At 39.2% G+C, this 16,309-nt stretch overlaps 1 protein-coding gene across 3 annotated transcripts in view; it reads left to right on the plus strand.

Annotated features, from left to right (window-relative positions):
- LOC126481027 (titin) overlaps positions 1-15,329 on the plus strand; it is an 804,028-nt gene extending 788,699 nt beyond the window's left edge. The window contains exons 41-42 of one of the 3 annotated variants that reach the window (XM_050104491.1): positions 2,683-2,799; positions 15,041-15,329. In XM_050104491.1, coding sequence (XP_049960448.1) covers positions 2,683-2,799; positions 15,041-15,066 — 143 coding nt within the window. In that variant the 3' untranslated portion in view covers positions 15,067-15,329. The remainder of the gene's footprint in view (positions 1-2,682; positions 2,800-15,040) is intronic. The other 2 variants (XM_050104492.1, XM_050104489.1) reach the window with 2 other exon arrangements.
- Positions 15,330-16,309: the final 980 nt, after the last annotated feature.

Genomic DNA, 16,309 nt, shown 5'->3' on the forward strand with positions numbered 1-16,309 from the left:
GACAACTCCACACACAAAGTTTGCCAAGGTAATCCCATTCCTGATGTCCAGGTGGAGCTTCAAGGAATCCTCAGAACCTTAGGCCCCCTACAAAACCTTTCACCTGACTCCATCAACCTCCTGACCCCGCCGACACCCCGCACCCCTACCTTCTACCTTCTTCATAAAATTCACAAACCCAATCATCCCGGCCGCCCCATTGTAGCTGGTTACCAAGCCCCCACAGAACGTATCTCTGCCTACGTAGATTAACACCTTCAACCCATTACATGCAGTCTCCCATCCTTCATCAAAGACACCAACCACTTTCTCAAACGCCTGGAATCCTTACCCAATCTGTTACCCCCAGAAACCATCCTTGTAACCATTGATGCCACTTCCTTATACACAAATATTTCACACGTCCAGGGCCTCGCTGCAATGGAGCACTTCCTTTCACGCCGATCACCTGCCACCCTACCTAAAACCTCTTTCCTCATTACCTTAGCCAGCTTCATCCTGACTCACCATTTCTTCACTTTCGAAGGCCAGACATACCAACAATTAAAGGGAACAGCCATGGGTACCAGGATGGCCCCCTCATACGCCAACCTATTTATGGGTCGCTTAGAGGAAGCCTTCTTGGTTACCCAGGCCTGCCAACCCAAAGTTTGGTACAGATTTATTGATGACATCTTCATGATCTTCATGATCCTCTCTTCTCGTTATCCGCCAGGCCTCAACCTCCGCAATTTCAAGTTGCTGCCACTCATACCTCACCTGTCTTTCAACAACATCTTTGCCTCTTTATTTCCGCCTCGACTGACATCTCTGCCCAAACCCTTTGCCTTTACAAGTGTCTGCTTGTGTCTGTGTATGTGCGGATGGATATGTGTGTGTGTGTGAGTGTATACCTGTCCTTTTTTCCCCCTAAGGTAAGTCTTTCTGCTCCCAGGATTGGAGTGACTCCTTACCCTCTCCCTTAAAACCCACATCCTTTCGTCTTTCCCTCTCCTTCCCTCTTTCCTGATGAAGCAACCGTTTGTTGTGAAAGCTGGAATTTTGTTTGTATGTTTGTGTTTGTTTGTGTGTCTATCGACCTGCCAGCGCTTTTGTTTGGTAAGTCTCTCTCTCTCTCTCTCTCTCTCTCTCTCTCTCTCTCTCTCTCTCTCTCTCTAAAAACAAAGCTTTTTAATATGTCTGCTTGTGTCTGTATATGTGTGGATGGATATGTGTGTGTGTGTGCGAGTGTATACCCGTCCTTTTTTCCCCATAAGGTAAGTCTTTCCGCTCCCGGGATTGGAATGACTCCTTACCCTCTCCTTTAAAACCCATATGCTGGCGTCTTTCTCTCTCCTTCCCTCTTTCCTGACGAAGCAACCATTGGTTGCGAAAGCTAGAATTTTGTGTGTATATTTGTGTTTGTTTGTGTGTCTATCGACGTGCCAGCGCTTTCGTTTGGTAAGTCACATCATATATATATATATATATATAAAAAAAACAAAGATGAGGTGACTTACCGAACGAAAGCACTGGCAGGTCAATAGACACACAAACATACACACAAAATTCAAGCTTTCGCAACAAACTGTTGCCTCATCAGGAAAGAGGGAAGGAGAGGGGAAGACGAAAGGAAGTGGGTTTTAAGGGAGAGGGTAAGGAGTCATTCCAATCCCGGGAGCGGAAAGACTTACCTTTGGGGGAAAAAGGGACAGGTATACACTCGCACACACGCACATATCCATACACACATAAGCCACAAGCAGACATATTTAAAGACAAAGAGTTTGGGCAGAGATGTCAGTCGAGGCAGAAGTGTAGAGGCAAAGAAGTTGTTGAAAGTCAGGTGAGGTATGAGTGGCGGCAACTTGAAATTAGCGGAGATTGAGGCCTTTCCCATTTCCCACGTGGAATGTTTCCTTCTATTATATATATATATATTAAATAAGGAACTTCAAGTATTCTGTGAACCCTGTTGATAAAATGCACAGATTTTATAACTGACTTATAGCAGAGAGATATTTTTGACAATATTGTCTGTACTCTCTCTGTGGTCTTAATTTTTGACCTGCCCAATGAATCAGATTTATTGTTGGCTTACACAAGCGTTAATAAGCTCATTCAGGGCTCGGATAGTGCATATATGACACTTTCCACTTATCATTCATTAAATTTTCTTGGAATTTTTCATTCTTGAAATGTACTTTTCCTTTTTTTTTTTTTTTGTTCTTATAGTTTGAATTTTTCCTCCTCTGAAAATACTGAGCTTCATTCAGCAGTAAGGTGTTCCTCATCCCTTCTGCACAGGATTTTCTAGACTATTTATTTAGTCTCTGAATACATTGTGTAGAAAGACAATTTCCTCACAGTCAGGGGGAGTAGGGCCAAAATACAAATCCAACCTCCCAAATTTAGGCTTTCCATGGTTTCTCTAAATGACATGAGGCAACTATTGAAATTGTTCCTTTGGAAAGGACGTGCCATTGCCCTTCCTCATCACTGTACAATTTGAGCCAGTGTCCCTTGTATAATGATCTCATTCCCAGTGGGATATTGACCCATAATCTTATTTTCTTTCTTCAGTTGTCCTCAGTTTCTAAGAAGTTGGTGTAGACTGTTGCCATGTAATAAAATTTATTGTTACTGCTCTTTTAAACTGATTTAACGTTGGGCTCATCTTCATCATATTCTGCTGCATTCCAGGTACACCATCTCATATATATGGAACATATAGACAACTTCACACTGGCACTCCCAAACCTCTGGAATGGGGAACAGCAATCTTATCTGAAAGAGGTTCTCCCAGACTTCCAGATAATGGTAAGTTCTGAACATTACTCTTTCAAATTGTTCAGTGTAGTGTAAAATGTAGACTTTTTTTTCAGACATATCATACCCAGTGATGGAAACCATTAATTTCTAGTTGAAATGCAAAATACGTTTGGTACACATGTAAGTCCAAAGATGATAGTAGAATTAGCAAATAACATCAAACTCTGCTTGAAAAAGCAGTCAACATAAACTGGGTGAAAATAAGAAACAATGAATAAGAACAGTTGCAGAAAGTAACTAAGTGAATAAAAACATGAAAAGATAAAATTCAGGGCAGTATAAATGTAAATTAAAAATTACAGAGAGCTTGACAGTGAAAAGAAAGGCAAAAAGGTGGTAAGAAATGAAGACAAAGAAAAATAGGACAGCGATAAACTGTCAGAAAACAAAAAGCAAAGGAAAGGAATGAAAAAGGAAATAGTAGGTGGGGAGGGGGGGAGACAGTGGGGGAGGGAGGGAGAAAGAGGTAGGAGGGAGAGTGAGACAATGGAAGAAAGGGGGGAAAATCAAGAAAAACAAAAAGATATCAGAATGTCCTATTAATCACTGCATCAGTTTGATGACTGCATTTATATCTAAAAGTATGTATTTGGTGAACTTTGGGTGAAAATAATTTCTTCGACAACTTTGATCTTACCATGCCTCAGTACAACACCACCAAAACATTTCTGCTCATTTCCAACTTTATAGGTCAAGCTGTGAATCAAGGACCTCCATCATTGTCTATCTCCGTACCACTCCTGTCCATTTTCAAGTGCATGTGACTTTCCTCCCCTCTTCCCTGTGAACTCCTTCACTGTATCTGCCCATCTCTCTCTGATTCTTCCTTGGTGGTGTCATTCCAATTAACGTTTCAGAAAATATTTTTAGCACTCTGACTCTATATCTGCACCATGTTACTTTTGAACAACATTATAAAAAGGACAGATTGCTACTCATTGTAAAGACAACATGTTGAGCTGTAATGAGGCACAATGAAAAGATGTTACAAACTGAGCTATGAGTGCTCTCTACAGCCACTGTGGCCAGAATGCAAATGTGTTGTGTCGAGTGGAAGCAGCAGTCTGGAGTGCGGTGGGAAGGAGGGGAGGGATATCAGGGACCATAGGTGCTTATCTTGTCCAGAAGTTTTGAGATACAATATTTGCCTTTTTTCTGACCTCATTTCCAATTCTACTTCACCTTCAATACCTCTTAAAAATGTTATCTCTTTTGCCTGCATTCTGCATGACCCAAACATCACAGGAGTTTCCTGTGAGTAAATGTGGCAAACTATTGAAATGTGCTAACAGTTCCGTACTGGACATATGACCTCATAACTATACTTGCATTGAAACTACTTCCTCATTTTGCCGGCCGGTGTGGCCGAGCGGTTCCAGGCGCTTCAGTCTGGAACCGCGTGACCGCTACGGTCGCAGATTCGAATCCTGCCTTGGGCATGGATGTGTGTGATGTCCTTAGGTTAGTTAGGTTTAAGTAGTTCTAAGTTCTAGGGGACTGATGATCTCAAATGTTAAGTCCCATAGTGCTCAGAGCCATTTGAACCATCCCCATTTTCTAATATACTTCTCATTTCTTGCTCTGAGAAATTTCGTATCTATACCATTGTATTGTTGAGATCCTACACTTTTCCGCCATTCATACTCAAGGTGGCTCTATCACTACAGTATGCACAACTACATCTGTACTGTGCCAGCTGCCAAACAGTGTGTGACTCAGGGTACACAATATACCAGTGTTATTTTCTCTCCTTACAGTTCTGTATGTGGGTGGTATATGGGATGAAAGCCCCTAAATATGAAAATGAATTTCTGTAATTGACATGTTAGTCATTGCATGAGACATATGTTGGAGAAAAAAATAGTTTGTATCTTGTCTCATTTTGGGAATGTGAACTCTCCTGTATGTAGTGCTCTCCATGATGGATAATCTCTTTCTTGTAATGTCTCTCACTGAAACTGCTTGAACATTTCTGTGACATTTTCACACAGACTAAACAGCACCATGACAAGTTATAGAACTCTTCTCTAAATCTTTTTGATTAATAGTGGTATTTATTAAGGGTTCCAGGAAGATGAACATTATTCAGGAATTGGTTTAACAAGAATTGTGTAAACATCATCATTTGTGCATAATTCCACTTTCATGGGCTTCTTCCAATAAATCTGAGTCTGACATCTGCCTTCCTCACAGTTGTAATTACATAGTCATTCAACCTTAAATTACTGCAGGCAGGAACTCTAGATACTTAAGGACTGTGTCTGATTCCTGTGACTAGGGTGGCCAATTGTATAATCAAATAACATTGTATCCTTCTATCAACTTAGATATGTCTAAATTTCATTTCTACCACTACTGGTTTGTACCTCATTTCCTTATTTTCTCTGTACATGTGACCTTTTTATTTATATTTATACCAGCACAGTGAATTTTTGTCTCGTTTTTCTCCTTACATATTAGTAATTATTCATATCCACACCAATCCATAGATACCGTGGAACTCAGATTTAAAACTCTGCAATTACATACCAAACTTACTTTTGATTCATATTTGTATCTGTTTGATGTTGCTAATGACCCACTATCCTATATGATTTCTATCCAGTCTGTTATCTTTAACACTCTTGTTTATGACTTTCTTTTTCATGTATTTCTTTTGACTTCCAACAATTGTAAAAATGTAAAATACTTCATTTTCCTATCAGTGTTTTGTCCTGTTAGTTTTGTTTGGCTTGCCAACCGTTGCACTTCTTCCCTCTTTGTAAAATTTGTTCTTCTAGTTTTGGCTATTGGAACTACAGTGGGTATTACTTGAGTATTTGTGAAAGGGAATTATTTCAAGACACAGCACTGAGTTGTAAGGTCTTCTTCTGATTATGTCAGCCGCAGTTTTCAAGCATTTATGTATGGTACAGTTATTATTTTGTAACAATTTTATTTACTGTTTCTTCTACAATAATTTCTGCTCTTTTAGAAGTGTAGTGCTCTGAGCTCATTATTGTAACATGGTTAGCATAAATTCTGGATTTTTTAAATCTTGTGATTTGTGTACTTCATGAACAGATGTACATATGTTATCTTATGTTAATCTTATTCAGCTACTTAAAAATATCCATGATTATCTCTACACAATTAAGGCAGATTGTTAGATCAAGACAGAGAGCAGAATGACAAACTTTGTTATGCGGAGGCACACTGGTAATTTGAAGATGGCAATGGTAAACAGCAGTGGCATTTCTGAACATAAAATCTGCGACTTTAGAAAAATCAACATTCATATATCTTAGACTTTGAAACAAACTTACTACTATGTACCATTGAAGAAGTGTACTTGCTTAGCAATTTTCAAAAAAAACTGCTAATCTTCCAGAACATCTAGAAATAGGACCTTCTTGGAACAGAAAATAGATAGGAAGCTTCTTCACCAAGATAGTATACATTAAATTCCTCGAGTCATGTCCTGAAATGAGATTTACATTTTCACATACATTTTTCATTGTTTAATTATATAAGCCTTTATGGAGCAACTCCCAAGAACCACATATTCCAGTCCCGTCATTGGTATAAAACCCTGTGAAAACATACGAGAAAAGTACTCATGCATTGTCTGCTCATTCACAAATTATTTTGAGTATCCTACACTTGCATTGGCATAATTAATGACATACACATACATTTGTACAGATGGCAGTTATAAGAGTCGAGGGACATGAAAGGGAAGCAGTGGTTGGGAAGGGAGTGAGACAGGGTTGTAGTCTTTCCCCAATGCTATTCAATCTGTATACTGAGCAAGCAGTAAAGGAAACAAAAGAAAAGTTCGGAGTAGGTATTAAAATCCATGGAGAAGAAATAAAAACTTTGAGGTTCGCCGATGACATTATAATTCTGTCAGAGACAGCAAAGGACTTGGAAGAGCAGTTGAGCGGAATGGACAGTGTCTTGAAAGGAGGGTATAAGATGGAACATCAACAAAAGAAAAACAAGGATAATGGAACGTAGTCGAATTAAATCAGGTGATGCTGAGGTAATTAGATTAGGAAATGAGACACTTAAAGTAGTAAAGGAGTTTTGCTATTTGGGGAGCAAAATAACTGATGATGGTCAAAGTAGAGAGGATATAAAATGTAGACTGGCAATGGCAAGGAAAGCGTTTCTAAAGGAAGAGAAATTTGTTAACATCGAGTATTGATTAAAGTGTCAGGAAGTGGTTTCTGAAAGTATTTGTATGGAGTGTAGCAATGTATGGAAGTGAAACATGGACAATAAATAGTTTAGACAAGAAGAGAATAGAAGCTTTCGAAATGTGGTGCTACAGGAGAATGCCGAAGATTAGATGGGTGGATCACATAACTAATGGGGAGGTATTGAATAGATTTGGGGAGAAGAGGAGTTTCTGGCACAACTTGACTAGAAGAAGGGATCGGTTGGTAGGACATGTTCTGAGGCATCAAGGGATCACCAATTTGGTACTGGAGGGCAGCATGGAGGATAAAAATCATAGAGGGAGACCAAGAGATGAATACACTAAGCAGATTCAGAAGGATGTAGGCTGCAGTAGGTACTGGGAGATGAAGAAACTTGCACAGGATAGAGTAGCATGGAGAGCTGCATCAAACCAGTCTCAGGACTGAAGACCACAACAACAACACATACTTTACGAGAGCATCTCAAAAATTTTATGTTGCTGAACATGGTCTGGGATATAATAATGGGTTTGAATGCTTGGTTTACCTCCAAAGTTATTTAGTTCCTACCATTCAACACCACTGATTCTGTACTTTGAAGATGAGATATGACCACTTACATGAGCCACCATCCACTTGGTCTTGAATTACTCTTTGCCATAAATGTTAATTTCTTATTTTCCAATTACGGTTCCTCTGTGTTTCTACCATTATTTGTTATCTTTTTCTTTTAAGTTAGTCTCTTACGTACTTTACTTGTTTCCAATTATATTTCATCTGCTTTCTGTCTTACAGTTTGTTTTGGTTTCCATCGGTATCAGTGATTTCTGTCACAGTTCTAGCTCTCATCTTCATCATTTCTATTTTATGTCTCTGTGACAGTGGTCAGTTGGGAAAGACATTGGTTAAATATTTGAATTAGGTAGCACTACAGAGACATCAGTTACTGGCAATTTATTAGCAGTTTGTTCCCATAATCTTACAAAGCAAGAGTATTTACTGGTGGACCAAGTCCCAGGATCAGCAATCACAGATATGGCCATAGTAGACGACAGCAATATAGACAGTGCAAAGTATGGTGTCTTCTCGTGCCATGCTATTCGTTTCCTCCTTGACTTTGCAGCTGAGTTATCTGGACTGATAGTCTGTGTACCTCAAACATTATGACCTTTCATCTCCACTGATCACTTACTTGTGGACCCAAGATCTCACAAATGACTGTTCATGATCAGTGTCCTCTATTTACAATCTGCCAATTATTAGTCATTTTCCAGTGACAGCTTGGGAGCAAAGCTAGTATTGGTGAATACAAATATCTCCTGGGATTAGCTATGAATCATAATGGATTTGTTCATCTCTTGTGAATCCTTTGGTAGCTCAGTCGCTGGAGCAATGGACTATAGTGCTTAGTTGTTCATTTTCTATAGGATTATGGCTTTGTAAAGGAAGACACTTGGTTACTTACTGTGACTGGCTGGCATAGCATTCCTTTCTGGCCTATCTGGGTGGATGAACAGTAGACACTCTTTGTCCTAGGCATCTTCTCCATACTGAATGAAATCCTGTTTCATGACAATCATAAAATGCTCATCTTTTACAGTTGTGAAACTTCACCATTCAAAAAGTTAAATTCTGCATGTTAAAACAGATAAATGAGAAGACAATGAGGCTAAACATCATGCGAAATTGAGACCAAGAAGTAAATAATAAGTTCTGTAACAGAATGCATTCACAAGTCAGAACCAGAAACTGTTGGAAATCAAGAGTAATTCTGAAAAAGTTTATGTATAAAGACAAAAATAATATGATGTATGATGAATATGAGAAAGAGGAAAAAGAGTGTGATATATGAGGGATGTGGGAAAGGAAAACAACAGAGGTTGGAGGAAAAGGAAGAAAAAGAAGAAACACTAATAAAAAAATGAAGAGAACTGAGCAAGCAACAGAGAATGAAAATGAAGATGGAAACAAGAAACAAAAATGAAGAAAGACAACCACTCATTGCTGGCTGATTGATGGGTGTTGTATATCCACATGTAAAAGTACAGAGACTTTACTTGCTTTTAAGTGATCAATGGTTGCATTTGGGTGGTTGAGTCAGTGTGTAAGGAAGATGGTGTTCTTAATATAAAGGAAGAGAAGTATCTCAAAAGTATTGCCGAGTGTGCCTCTGTAGCACACATAACTCAACTATAAGTGAGTGGTTGCATTTCTCATTTCACTTTATTGTTTCCTTGCTGGAATTTCCATTAATGAAAACAAAGGTGAAGTGGATAAATGTACTAGATGAGCAAGTAATTATGGAAGTAAAGGATTACAAAATTGAAAAAAAAAATGTTATTCTTTAGCTTTTGTAGACCCATTGCAATCAAAGACCATTTACTTCAAAACTTCTCATTCTATTTCTATTTAATTCCTTGTTTTGCTTGCTTTGGGTATACACTAGACTCTCGCTAATCCGGCCCTCAGTAGTCCAGCCTCTCAGAAATCCGGCACACAACCTAAAACGTGCACAATGAATTATCGTGCACAAAAATGCTTAGTTAAACAATGCTTTATACACTGTATTTGGAACTGTAGCTTTCTTTACAGTTGGGAACCATGTCTTCTAAAAGAAAACACGTTACGCTGGACCTCAAGCAGAAACCCGAAATTTTAGATAAGTTAAATTGAGGTTCTTCACAAAAATCCATTGATGCTGAGTTCAGATTTGGGCGAGCAACTACTTATGACATCAAAAAGAAAGAAGATGTTATTCGACAGTACTCAACACAATGGATAGTGAGCTGGGAAAACAGAAGGTTACATGAAAGAGTGAGAATGAAGAACTGGGCATAGCTGTTTATATATGGTTCATACAACAACGCAGTATAGGAATTCCAGTCAGTGGCCCAATTGTAAAGGAAAAAGCAGCTACATTTAACAAACAACTTGGCGGTAGTAACTTGTTTGCAGTGAGCGAAGGTTGGCTGTCAAACTGGAAAAAACGACATGGCATTCGGCAGCTGACAGTCACCAGGGAAAGTCACTCAGCTAACAATAATGTTGCTGATGAGTTTGTAAGCAAGATACGGAAGATAATAGGGGAAGAAGATTTAACTTCTGATGCCTTGTATAATGCTGATGAAACAGGACTCTTTTACAAGATGCTTCCTTCAAAAGCATTAACTGCCAACAACAAGAAGGAAGCTCATGGTTACAAGCAACAGTAACAGCACATAACATTAGTGGTGTGTTGCAATGCAAATGGAAGTCATAAAGTACCACTTATGGTGATTGGAAAATCCCAACATCAACATTGTTTTCAACACACTGACATAAATACTCTATCAGTGCAGTATTGCACTCAGAAGAAAGTGTGGATGGACAGACAAATATTCTGTTGGTGGTTCCATGAAACATTTGTTAAAGAAGAAAAGGCTTCCACTGAAAGCTATCCTTATGACTGACAATGCTCCCAGTCATCCTTCAGATGATTCTCTAAAGTCCGATGGTATACAAGCATTCTTTCTCCCACCCAATGTGACAGGCCTAATTCAGCACATGGACCAGGGAATTTAGGAATCAATTAAATGTCATCATTGACATTCACTTCTCATCTCCTTGTGGAAAGAAAGTGAAAATGACTGTATCGAGACTATGCTGAAGGTGTGGAAACCAATTAACATACATTATGTTGTTTTCCAAGCATCCGAAGCACGGGATGAAGAGGAGAGCGCTACCATAATGAAGAACTGGAGAAAATTGTAGCCATCCACTTATGCTGAGTTGGATCTAGTAGTGAGTGACAGCGATGATCCAGTTGATTCGGAATCATCAATTACTTTGTACACTGACATGTTTCACAACCTTCCAGGAGGAGAAGAAATTGATGATGAAGATGTTACTAAGAGGCTGAATGAGGAAAACTGTGATACGGACCAAACTTTAACAGATGAGGAAATAATAAAAAGTGTGCAAGAAAGTAATGATGAAAGTGATGAAGAAGAGGACACAGGAAGAAGGAGCATGAAGATTTCTCACACTGATGGTGCTGAAGGTGCCGAGGTCCTCCTGAAGTACATTATGCAACAAGCAGATACATGTAGTACCGATGTAATGCTTGTAAAGCTGTTGTGTGATAAAGCATGCCACTGTTGCGTATCATCATTGCGACAGTTAAAAATTAGGGACATGTTTCATAGCGAGTGATACAACTGTATAATTATGTACAGTATATTATGCACTCAAGGACTAAGTTATCTTTGAAAATTAATGTATTTTTGGATTTAACAAAGTATATCCTCTATGTTGGAACACGTGAGGCAATACTAACCTTACGACTTATCTTAGAAGAAAGATTAAGAAAAGGCAAACCTACGTTTCTAGCATTTGTAGACTTAGAGAAAGCTTTTGACAACAGTAACTGGAATACTCTCTTTCAAATTCTGAAGGTGGCAGGGGTAAAATACAGGGAGCGGAAGGCTATTTACAATTTGTACAGAAACCAGATGGCAGTTATAAGAGTCGAGGGGCATGAAAGGGAAGCAGTGGTTGGGAAGGGAGTGAGACAGGGTTGTAGCCTCTCACCGATGTTATCCAATCTGTATATTGAGCAAGCAGTAAAGGAAACAAAAGAAAAATTCGGAGTAGGTATTAACATCCATGGAGAAGAAATAATAACTTTGAGGTTCGCCGATGACATTGTAATTCTGTCAGAGACAGCAAAGGACTTGGAAGAGCAGTTGAACGGAATGGACAGTGTCTTGAAAGGAGGATATAAGATGAACATCAACAAAAGCAAAACGAGGATAATGGAATGTAGTCAAATTAAATCGGGTGATGCTGAGGGGATTAGATTAGGAAATGAGACACTTAAAGTAGTAAAGGAGTTTTGCTATTTAGGGAGTAAAATAACTGATGATGGTCGAAGTAGAGAGGATATAAAATGTAGACTGGCAATGGCAAGGAAATCGTTTCTGAAGAAGAGAAATTTGTTAACATCGAGTATAGATTTAAGTGTCAGGAAGTCATTTCTGAAAGTATTTGTATGGAGTGTAGCCATGTATGGAAGTGAAACATGGACGATAACCAGTTTGGACAAGAAGAGAATAGAAGCTTTCGAAATGTGGTGCTACAGAAGAATGCTGAAGATTAGATGGGTAGAGCACATAACTAATGAGGATGTATTGAATATGATTGGGGAGAAGAGAAGTTTGTGGCACAACTTGACTAGAAGAAGGGATCGGTTGGTAGGACATGTTTTGAGGCATCAAGGGATCACAAATTTAGCATTTGAGGGCAGCGTGGAGGGTAAAAATCGTAGAGGGAGACCAAGAGATGAATACACTAAGCAGATTCAGAAGGATGTAGGTTGCAGTAGGTACTGGGAGATGAAGAAGCTTGCACAGGATAGAGTAGCATGGAGAGCTGCATCAAACCAGTCTCAGGACTAAAGACCACAACAACAACAACAACATCCTCTATGTTTTAAAACTGTATCCTTCGGTTTAATAAAGTACAGTGCACTATATCCCCTACGTTTTCCAAATAAATAACAAACAAAGTAAATGAATAAAATAAATTTTAGACACTCAATAATCCAGCACTTCCACTAATTCGGCACCCATATGTGCCAGGAATGGCCGGATTAGTGAGAGTCTAGTGTACTTTTGTGGCTGCACTGTTACTTATTTGAGTCTACTGATTCAGTGTTCATGCTTGTGCTTCTTTGTTCATTCATAAATGCTTTCCTTATATCTGATTCTTTTGATTTTATTCCTTGATTTTAATGGTGGTGGTTAGTGTTTAACGTCCCGTCGACAACGAGGTCGTTAGAGATGGAGCGCAAGCTCGGGTTAGGGAAGGATTGGGAAGGAAATCGGCCGTGCCCCCCCCCCCCCCTTTTTTTTTTTTTTTTAAAAAAATCTACATCTATACTCCGCGAGCCACCTTACGGTGTGTGGCGGAGGGTACTTATTGTACCACTATCTGATCCCCCCTTCCCTGTTCCATTCACGAATTGTGCGTGGGAAGAACGACTGCTTGTAAGTCTCCGTATTTGCTCTAATTTCTCGGATCTTTTCGTTGTGATCATTACGCGAGATATATGTGGGCGGTAGTAATATGTTGCCCATCTCTTCCCGGAATGTGCTCTCTCGTAATTTCGATAATAAACCTCTCCGTATTGCGTAACGCCTTTCTTGAAGTGTCCGCCACTGGAGCTTGTTCAGCATCTCCGTAACGCTCTCGCGCTGACTAAATGTCCCCATGACGAATCGCGCTGCTTTTCGCTGGATCATGTCTATCTCTTCTATTAATCCAACCTGGTAAGGGTCCCATACTGATGAGCAATACTCAAGAATCGGACGAACAAGCGTTTTGTAAGCTACTTCTTTCGTCGATGAGTCACATTTTCTTAGAATTCTTCCTATGAATCTCAACCTGGTGCCTGCTTTTCCCACTATTTGTTTTATGTGATCATTCCACTTCAGATCGCTCCGGATAGTAACTCCTAAGTATTTTACGGTCGTTACCGCTTCCAGTGATTTACCACCTATGGCATAATCGTACTGGAATGGATTTCTGCCCCTATGTATGCGCATTATATTACATTTATCTACGTTTAGGGAAAGCTGCCAGCTGTCGCACCATGCATTAATCCTCTGCAGGTCCTCCTGGAGAACGTATGAGTCTTCTGATGTTGCTACTTTCTTGTAGACAACCGTGTCATCTGCAAATAGCCTCACGGAGCTACCGATGTTGTCAACTAAGTCATTTATGTATATTGTAAACAATAAAGGTCCTATCACGCTTCCCTGCGGTACTCCCGAAATTACCTCTACATCTGCAGATTTTGAACCGTTAAGAATGACATGTTGTGTTCTTTCTTCTAGGAAATCCTGAATCCAATCACAAACCTGGTCCGATATTCCGTAAGCTCGTATTTTTTTCACTAAACGTAAGTGCGGAACCGTATCAAATGCCTTCCTGAAGTCCAGGAATACGGCATCAATCTGCTCGCCAGTGTCTACGGCACTGTGAATTTCTTGGGCAAATAGGGCGAGCTGAGTTTCACATGATCTCTGTTTGCGGAATCCATGTTGGTTATGATGAAGGAGATTTGTATTATCTAAGAACGTCATAATACGAGAACACAAAACATGTTCCATTATTCTACAACAGATTGACGTAAGCGAAATAGGCCTATAACCATCCCGGCATTTGCCTGAAACGATTTAGGGAAATCACGGAAAACCTAAATCAGGATGGCCGGAGACGGGATTGAACCGTCGTCCTCCCGAATGCGAGTCCAGTGTTGATTTTAATGTTTTCTCATTTCCTCTTTTTTCCCTTTTCCTTCTGTCACTACTACTTACTTGTTGGCAATTGTTTTCAGTAATTCTGTTGCTCTAGGTGTTTGCATGGCATATGTTGGCACTCAGGACTGAAGTGCTCCTTACCCTCTACCTCTCTGCATCAGTCATCTCCCCATCCCTGTTGCATACCACATTTTCTCTCCTGTGTCTTGTGCCTTCCAAATGTGAAAAATACATTATTTATCCAAAAGTTATGTGCGTATTTTGTTAACTAAATAAGTGATACTTTGTACTGTAGCATTCCTCAACCCCCTCCCCTACACACGCTGCCCCAAACATATTTGTTTATCCCTCTTGTTCTGATCTGTTCAGTAACTGGGCAAGACTGACTATGATAGACTAGATGCATTATGTAAAATGAAATTTGTGTAATTAAATCTTCTTGGAATATTAACTTTACCTTATAATTATGCTTCAACACATTTATCCAGCCAGTTATCAGCATGTTTCATAGCATATGAAATTGATAATTTTTTTCACATTAAGAGAGCTTTTGGCAGTGGTGGAGCTATTTAACATTTATTCTAGTCCCAAGCTTTGCAGTTTGTTTTCTTGTGGTAGTTCCTTAACCCAGGCTACCTTGTTATTTGCATGCATTGCTTAATGTGTGGCAGCATGTTGCTTGTATTTCTGAGGTAATCCAATATTATTTAGCAATTTTTCATTTTTCTTGGGTGTCCTATGCAGGAGAAGAAGTGTCAACCAAACTGTAGAAGGCAGTGCAGCAGAGAAAGCAGTGCTGTTCCATTTGAAAGCAGTATCAGCGACCTGCACTCACATTAATTCTACTTGGAGAACTACAGACTACTTTGTTATTTGAAAAATGGTGCTACATTTTTTTGCATCACATGGCAATTTGTAAGAGAATTGTGCTAAATTATTGAATTGCCTCAGAAATGTAATGCTCATTTTTGTATTTAATATATTTTAAATTAAATAAATGTTCTTTCATATTTCTGTTACAAAAGGCTGGCAATATTACATACACAATATTTTCACTACTTGGTCATATTATTTAAATGTATTAACGAAAACAGTACTAGTAAACTTATTTATTGCATGGATGTTTTGTAAGTACGATGGCAAATGTGGAGGCATAGTCGCTGTATAATTTTGTTTGACTTTAGAAGGAAAACATGATATTTAAAATAACAGCAATTATTTATTTGCTCCCCTGTTTTCACCACGAGTTCTAAATAGTACTCAAGGCAGCAATAATTCTCAGTGTAAGTACACTTGAAATGTTCATGTGTTTGCTATTAACTTCTTTAGTGGTACAGGCACATAAAAAGTATTAAGTTCATTTGTTCCTGTTGGCTAAGATGTCTCCTAGGAGTTCAGCCACGTAAATTGATGTTTATATTGTTGACAGTAGAGAAATAAAGATAAGTGTTATGTCTAGAGGTAGCTTGCAGATCACCTGTCTTGAGCAGCAGAAAGCAGGATGTAAAGCTTAGTACCCCCAATCTGGCTGAAGGGTCAGCATCAACCTTGGGTGCCCTCACTCTGTGAGATACTGTACATGGGTTTTGGATTAACCTGTGACATTGGTGTATCTTGTCAAGTCATTAGGAACTTCACAGCACCATGTCTCCTCCCTAATAGAAAAATGATGGTGATGGAAATTTCATCCACCACCAGGATTCAAACCAGCTATATGAGAGTTGAATACCAATGCATCAATAAGCATTAGCAGCTAAAGCTATGGAAGGATATACAGACAAGCACTGAAAGAAGCATGAGACCAGGGCACTTGCATCCACAACCAGTCATCTGAAACTTATCTTCACATGAAACTTCATCCTTTAATTGGTTAAATGCTCGATGAATAGTATGGCTATTTGCGCGTCGTGAGCTAAGCTCCTGTTTCCCCTCCACCCCTTTGGAAGGTAAGTTGTTCTTACTCTCACAGGGGTAGCTCTTTGCTACTTCATTTACTATTCAACTTGAATTTTT

This window comes from Schistocerca serialis, chromosome 5 (genome assembly GCF_023864345.2).
Source record: "Schistocerca serialis cubense isolate TAMUIC-IGC-003099 chromosome 5, iqSchSeri2.2, whole genome shotgun sequence".
Taxonomy (NCBI): Eukaryota; Metazoa; Arthropoda; class Insecta; order Orthoptera; family Acrididae; genus Schistocerca; species Schistocerca serialis.